Source organism: Lutjanus erythropterus, chromosome 2 (assembly GCF_056507025.1).
Source record: "Lutjanus erythropterus isolate fLutEry1 chromosome 2, fLutEry1.hap2, whole genome shotgun sequence".
Taxonomy (NCBI): domain Eukaryota; kingdom Metazoa; phylum Chordata; class Actinopteri; order Lutjaniformes; family Lutjanidae; genus Lutjanus; species Lutjanus erythropterus.
Genome location: NC_139318.1, coordinates 21,546,909 through 21,554,883, shown reverse-complemented (window position 1 = coordinate 21,554,883; position 7,975 = coordinate 21,546,909). Strand labels below are relative to the sequence as shown.

Below are 7,975 nucleotides of genomic sequence, written 5' to 3'. Positions count from 1 at the left end.
TGGTGCAGCCTCATTACTTTGGGTCCTGTGTGTGTGTGTGTGTGTGTGTGTGTGTGTGTGTGTGTGTGTGTGTATTTCAGGCCTATGTGCATTTATAATAATAATAACAAGGGAATAAATAAGGAAAATAGTCAATTAAAGTTTGCTTTGCTACATCTTTTCTCTGGGGAGTTGATCTGTGAGACGTATAAAGGAAAGAAAAACAGGGATGTTTGGTACCTTAACTCTAAATGACACAATGCATCCCTGTCATGATGAGCATGTAATACTATTGAATGATACATAAACCTTCATATTTCTCCTCTCTGTCATCAAGGGATGCTTAACGTCACATATTTTGGTAGCGTAATGGTTACATTAAGATCAGAGCAGAGAGTTGTCTCAATGCTATATTTTATTTACAGTCAGATGGTATCAATCAGATTTTACAGTATATAAGCACACATGTGCACCCATGGTAACCATGAAACTACACACACACACACACACACACACACACACACACACACACACACACACACACACACACACACACACACACACACACACACATACACACACACACACACACACACCAATTTAACCCATGGACATAAATCATTATATATGATAGTATTATAATTGAATTAAGAAACAGTTGTATAAAAAGAATACAAAGAAAAGACCAGATGGGGTTGTTTATATTTCAGTTCAATTGTTTTTATTGAATGTTTCACTAAATGCAAACATTGAAACACAAAAATGATACAGCAATGAATAACAGTGGACAGCAGTACATTCACACATTCTATCACATATACAGACAATTAAACCAATTGTGCTCATAATAGATAAATAACAACAGATGGGACTGTTTTTGTCAAAAAAAATCACATGCCCGAGAATACATCTGAATTCTGTATCACCCACAGAGACCTAATATATCCCAAAGTATTAAGGGATAAATTCAGATCAAGTGGTCTTACCTCATCTTAAGATATATTTGAGTAATCACTCCTACTCTTTCTGTCTCTAACTAAATTGCATTGCTACCTGGGATGAAGTGAGCACAAGCTGGATATCAATACATCAAGTTAGAAGAGAGGCTGTCAGACTTTCTAAGATCGTGTCTTCTAATTTAATCTGTTTGTGACTCACAGTGGAATCTGCAGGGTGGGACTTTTTGCTCGTGGCTATTAATGTGTTAGTCATCCAACCTTGAGTGGCACTCCTTCAGCCTCTCAGCGTCGGCCGTTTCCTCTGAATCTTTAGCCCTGCAGTTATATGGTCTCTGTAAACACGCTCTGTGAGCAAAGTGTTTTTTTAGTGGTTGCTATTTAAAGAAAAGTCATAAAAATGCCAAAAACAAGGGTGGAAGTAACTTAATACTTTTACTCATGTTATTGGAATTGGATTTTTTTGTTGTTTATAAGCCTGTAAGCCTACATTTGTTGTAGACTGAAGAATTTATGTCCTTAACTGCATTTTAAATGATCAGAGTATTGTGCTGTCGACTCACTATAATCACTATGAACTGCACAGTACTGTAGCAAAACAACTGATTATAGTAATTTACTCTATGAAAACATTTTAATATTGCACTTGGTTGAGGTGCAGCTCAGATGAACTGTTTCCATTATACTTAATAATCTCCTCAGAGGTGTTGTATGTATAATCTACAAAGTACAAGTAATTACAACTGTCAGATAAACAGGGTGGAGTAAAAATATTTGCTTGTGAAATGTAGTAAAAAAACAAATGGGGGAGAGCTGGGGCAAAAGTAACTTAGTATGAAATTTATGCTGTGATTATCTCTGAGCCCATACAAGTCTGATGTTGAACTGTGTCAACACATACAGCACACAATACTATCCAGAACTGCCAGAAATCTTGTGGATACGTCATACTATCACAGTAAATTCACTCAAGCTGTAATAATTTTTGTTTGACAAGTAGCGTTCAGTGTTTTATCTGTTACACTTAAGATAATTCAACAGATGATTAAGTTCTTCAACACATCCTTAAGTTTGCCATGTCAGAGTCTTTCAGGCAAGTTAGATTTAACTGCCAGGAGTCACTGTCGGGATGGAAATAACAGTTGTTTCTTTCATCCCTCCACAGTAACACTATCTCTATTTACTAAAACAAAAAGTGCGGGTGAGAACAACGGAAAGAGAGCTGGTTGTCCTTTTTTGTCATGTTAGTTCTGTTAAAACAGTTATATTGTTTTTATAGTTGGTGTAAAATGTTTGGTGAAATAAAAAAAAAATGTCAATATTTTTAGATTAAGATAAAGAATATGACATGTTTTCAATTCAATATTAACAAGGATATTGTCTGATATTTTTTAATAAAAAACAGAATAATATAAACAATAGACCCTTCCTGAGTCCCGCCTCTTTTTGCTCTGTGCTCTAATAACAGTTGAGCAAACTTGGTACCTCGGTCAACTTTCTCCTTTTCCTGTAATACCAATATACAGAGTCACATCTTAAGTTAGCTAATATTAGCAAAACACTGGCTAACTAGCCAGCTAATTCTTGACATAGATTCGCTAGCTTGTTATTGGGTGTTTGCTATTATTAGTTAACTTAAGGTGTGAATATGTGTCGCTTTTACAGGTCCCTCAGCAACATCTTTTAAATATCTTCAAAACTGATTTGTCTTATCAAAATAGATGAGCCTAGCCCAAAATATATCGAAGTGCAGGAAACAGGAAAGAAGAAAGTCGACCGATCAAGGTTCTGCCAGATACCTAGCTTGTTCTGCTGGCACTGTAACACAGAGTGAAACGGCGTGGGCGTTAGGAGGGGTCAATGTAAGTTTAAACTGTTGTGTAACTTTTGATTCCACATATGATACCTCTGTTCCAGCTGACTGGGCCCAAACTAACAATGCACAACTTCTGTTCCAAGCAAAGTTATACCAAAGTCATTCTACAATTGTACAAAATGTCACCTGGCATTGACAGAGCAATCAAGTGAGCTGTCATTCTCAATGAAAATTAGTTTCTGTTTGTAACACTGTCTTTTAAAATGACGTTCATCTGGAAAGTGTTACTTTTGTACCAGCTTTCCCTTATAAAGTGTCATTAGTTGGAAGTACTCAAGTTAGTTATAGTGTAGAGTAAATACAGCACTCAAATAAATATATTTATATACTCCACCACTGCTGATGGCTTCACTTTTTCCTTTCATTTTGCACTGTTACTTGAGTTGGTCGCTTCAGTTTTCAGCTACAACTCATTTTGACTGATAATAAGACACAAAATCTATTAAATTCTGTATAAACACGTTTCTTTTCATGATAAACAGCAGTTATTTTAAAATGTACATGGTGAATTTATTGTCTGCTGGGCCATGATTGGTTGGTTACATGAGAGCGTCACCTCTGTAAATAAATGACCCTCTCAGTGGGGAAAAGGCAGAGCAATGGAGGAGCATACACGGCAATCACTAGTGATTTATGCCGGTGTAGAAAACATTACTATCCTGCAGGATGACAGGCAACAAATGGTATGAGCATGCGTGAGTGTGTGTCAGAGACAAGGGGAAATGGGGTGTGCTCAGTGGTGTGGAAATGAGAAGGAAAACTAACATTCTCCATCACGTACCCTCCCATACACCTTTCCCTACTGGTTTGGGCTCTTTAAAAGCTGCTGCCAGTGGTGTCTGTCAGCCTCATTATCACTTTGTCTTGGCTTGAGAGAATCACAATCCACCTTACACAGGACACACAGACAAACTGCAGCCGGTGGATCTAATCTAAGACCAGAAGTCCTCATAGAAATCAATCAGGAAGTCAGTTGTAGGAGACTTGACCATTAGCGGACACCCTCCAGACCTCCGAGTGTGAAATGCTTCTGTATCTAAACATCCTGGTGCTGCTCACCCTGCAGCCGGCTCTGTCCATCCCGCTGACCACCCCGTCCAGAGGATGTCCCACCTGTAAACCAAAGCCCACGCAGACTCTGCCGTCTGTAGATTTAAACACCACCGCCCTGGCCGTTGGAGAGCCGTGCGGGGTCTACACTGTGAGCTGTGCCAACGGTCTACGCTGCGCACCTCCAGAGGATGAACCGAGGCCCCTCCGGGCCCTGCTGGAAGGCAGGGGAGTCTGCAGCAACGCCAGCAGCATCAGTCCAACTGAAAGCATCCAAACGGCAGGTAAGAGTCACACTTTGTGAATGAATGAAGCAGAGCCACTGAGGTTTTAGGTGAGGTTCAGGGTGTGTGGATTTTCAACCTCACAATTTCAAGAAAACTACCTTCACTACATTTTTGAGTTTTGAATCAAACTTAAAGTTTTGAAATGAACTACACAAATTTTTTTCGAATCTATAATCTTTTGTCGAGATAATTTACCTTATTCTTTAGATAAATTTGAATCTTTGAGTTTTCAAAAACAACCAAATTGAGCTGTGAACCTGATTTCTTGGGTGCTTGAAAATCTTATTGTTGCAACAGAAAATATTAAATTATTAACCATTAGTCACTTTCACTTCAATGAGTTTACTCAATAATTTTTGAAATACAAAAATGTTTGGGTTTCTAAAACTGAAAGATTCAAGAAGAAAAGTATATTATCTCAACAAAGCATTATTATTTGGTAAAACAGAAGTGTTTTTTTCCCAGTACTTCAGAGATTGAGTTGGGCTCAAAACTCAAAAATCTATTGAAATAAGTTGCCTTGACATTTGCTTTGTTCTCTAAACTTTTTAATTTCTGTAGTGCTAATACTAATATACTAATATATTCGTTCAGATTAATTAAACTCTAACTTGAAGTCTTTTGACTTGAAATGATGAGTTGAATGAATGTACTGTACAGAGTTCAATCAAGTTTACTTTAAGATAAGATATGAGTTGCTTCTTTTTACGGTAATGAAATCATTGTTAACCATGGAGGTCAGTATTGAATTCAGTCTCAACCTCCTCACACTTGAAGAGTTGTTGGCTCAACTTATCTTAATAACTTAAGCTTATTGAACATGTTTGCTCAAGTGCAACTGAATTAATATCAAGTTTATTTGACTATGAATGTTTGTGCATGAATGAATCAATTAATCATTAGAAAATTACTTCAGCTTGTCTTTTCAAATACAGTCAACTTAGAATTTTAAGATAGTCTGAAAACTAACTTTTGTAAGTAAAAACAAATAGTTGTTTGTCTTTAAGTCAACTAATGAGCATTCAGTGAGTCTTCCTGTAATGTTATTATTAGTTTGTAATAGTCATGATAATATTTAGATGGAGGAACACACCTGTGTTTACACACTGAGTTTATATTTCCCATGACCCAGCTGCCCCCGCACAAGCTGTTAAATAAGAACATCTTAAGAAGATGTAGCGAAATATAGCCGTAGGCTGCGTGAAAAATGATTTTATGGCTCAGAGACTGCGGTATAACCACTGATTTGTTTCTCAAGATGAGTTTTATGACTGATCTATTAATACTTTGAGTATTACTAATGCTATTAGTTCACAAAGAGCCACAGAGAGTACATAACAAAACATAACAAAAACTATTCTAAAAAGAAGTTTTGAGGGGTTCATAAAAAAAGAATAAGGGCTAAGGGCTGACCTCACAATGAAATGATATAAAATGCATTCAACTAATTTCTCCCCTATTATGCTATTATTTTTTCAATTTCACTACTGTAAACTCACTACCTTCACAGATTATTACAATAAAATTTATCACAGTATTGTACAATGGAATATGAGGATTACAGTGTAAAACTGTAACTAGTCATGACAGATATATTTATGAAGTTTTGCTGTTGTAATTTACACAGTTTCTAACTGTATTTGTTACAGTAAACTTATTAAAAGTTTTCTTCATAATTAATAAAACACTGTAAATTGCAAAGAACTGTAATTACTTTCAGGACTTGGCTGTATTTTACAGCAATTTGTTAGCAGGTATTCAAACTGTAATAAGTGTTCAGTGCTAAATGTTTTTGTCTTCATCTGCTCCTAGAACCAGCTCCGACTGAAGATCCAGATGAGGTAAAAATCCCCTCCAGCTAATGACTGTAATAATTCGGAGAAAGAGCACATGAGTTATATAAAATCAAGCTCATGCTCAACTATCTGTTGATTTCTGTCTCTTCCTACAGGCTCCATGTCGTAAACTGCTCACTACACTTATCAAAGGTCTTGATGCCCATTTATTTGACTCCCAGCATGACATCTACATGCCCAACTGTGACAAGCGTGGCTTCTTCAGAAAGAAGCAGGTGAGTTGAGATGAATTACAGGAAATGGTTGAAGTAGGGCTGCAACTAACAATTATTTTCCTTATCAATTAATCTGACCACTGTTTTCCAGGATTAATCACTTAATCATTTAGCCTATAAAGTGTCAAAAAGTTCAAATAGTGATGTCTTAAAATTTCTTCTTTTGTCCAACCAACAGTGCAGAATCAAAAGTCTCTTCATTTAGTGTCATAAATGACAAAGAAAGCAGAAAATTCTCACATTTAAGAAGCTGGAACTGGCAAATGTTTGACCTTGTTGTTTGAAAAATGACTGGTACAATTAATCGATTATCAAAATATTTGGTAACTAATTTTCTTTCAATCAATTAATCGAATAATCATCTAATTGTTACAGCTAGATTGAAACCATTTTAACAAGACATTGCTACAGACATGCGGTTTGTATTTCGAGCTGCAAAACCTGATGTATTTGTTTGTTCGGTTGCTGCAGTGCTGGTCGTCCCGAGGTAAGCGGCGTGGCAAGTGCTGGTGTGTGGATCAGAACGGCATGCCGGTCCCCTCAAACACTGAACAGAAGGGCGGCCTGAGCTGTTAAAGTGCACGAAGCCTGGACTGACGCTTCATTACCGACATGAGATAAAGATGAAGGAACATCACACAGAGTTTAAAGAAGCTCAGCACAGTGTCACATTTCATCCTCCGCCAGCCCGAAGCAGCTCTCCACCAATGAGAAGCTGCTTTGAAATCAAGTGTAACTTTGTCTCTTTGCGCCCTCTACTGAACATATCAGGACTGCATTAATTAGACAGTAATTTCACATTTGCTTATATTAGATGTAGATGAATGTATATTAACGTGTGAAATTTCCATTCAAGTGTCACATTGAAAGAGACTGTTGAGGTCATTTGTACTAACATGAACTGTCTCCTGCCCAATAACTAACACAGTAACAGTAACTACACCATTGTACATTGCAACGTACCGTATTTATATTTTCAGTAATTTTTTTTAACTTTGAGACCACTGTAAGTGTATTACTGTAAGTGCTGTACATAATCTAGATGTAATCCTATTTATGTTACTTTGAATATGATATTCTATTTATGTTAATAAATAATTAATATGATATCTTGATTTTAATTTGAATAAGTAATTTATGATTGGTTGCCCACAAGAGCAGACGCCTGAGGTATTATTTTAAAAACATGAATTTCTAATGCAGAATTATAGGGACATTAGTATTACAAGCCTCTGTTACTGTCAATCATCAAGAAAATTTGCCTCGAACGATAAGAGGAGGTGTTTTTAGGAAAGGTGAAGACTGACATTGATAGACCATATTGCAACAGTGAGAGATGTCATGGTTATGGTTTTATGGCTTCTGTGCATTTAAAGAATGTTTTGTTGCCATTTTTTGAATAAAAATCACTTTGCTCAAGTAGTAAATCCACATTGTCCTTCAAACCCAGATGAAGAAGAAGAACAAATTTTAAGACTTCTTTGAAGGAGAATCTCATCTGCACAGGGGTTGATGTGGGGTTGGAGACTAAGACATTATCACACGTAACACAAGTACAGCATAATAATTACAGCAAAGATGGCTTAAAGTAACCAAGAAGACACACACATACACTAGTTTGAAAAAAGAAAAAAATAGCATCACTTAGAAATTTCTCCTTAGTTTTGCAAGATTTTTTTTTCAATTAAAGACATTATTAATGTGGTGAATGACCGCTGATTTATAATGGAATATCTACATAGGTGTCCATTTTCAG

General features: G+C 36.5%; 1 protein-coding gene across 1 annotated transcript; it reads left to right on the top strand.

Moving 5' to 3' along the window:
* Positions 1-3,149: 3,149 nt before the first annotated feature.
* On the top strand, positions 3,150-7,164 carry LOC146331523 (insulin-like growth factor-binding protein 6). The gene is made up of 4 exons (XM_084744724.1): positions 3,150-4,145; positions 5,961-5,989; positions 6,100-6,219; positions 6,691-7,164. Exons 1-4 carry the CDS (start codon positions 3,836-3,838, stop codon positions 6,793-6,795), a joined length of 564 nt encoding a protein of 187 aa, XP_084600850.1. The 5' UTR covers positions 3,150-3,835; the 3' UTR covers positions 6,796-7,164.
* Positions 7,165-7,975: the final 811 nt, after the last annotated feature.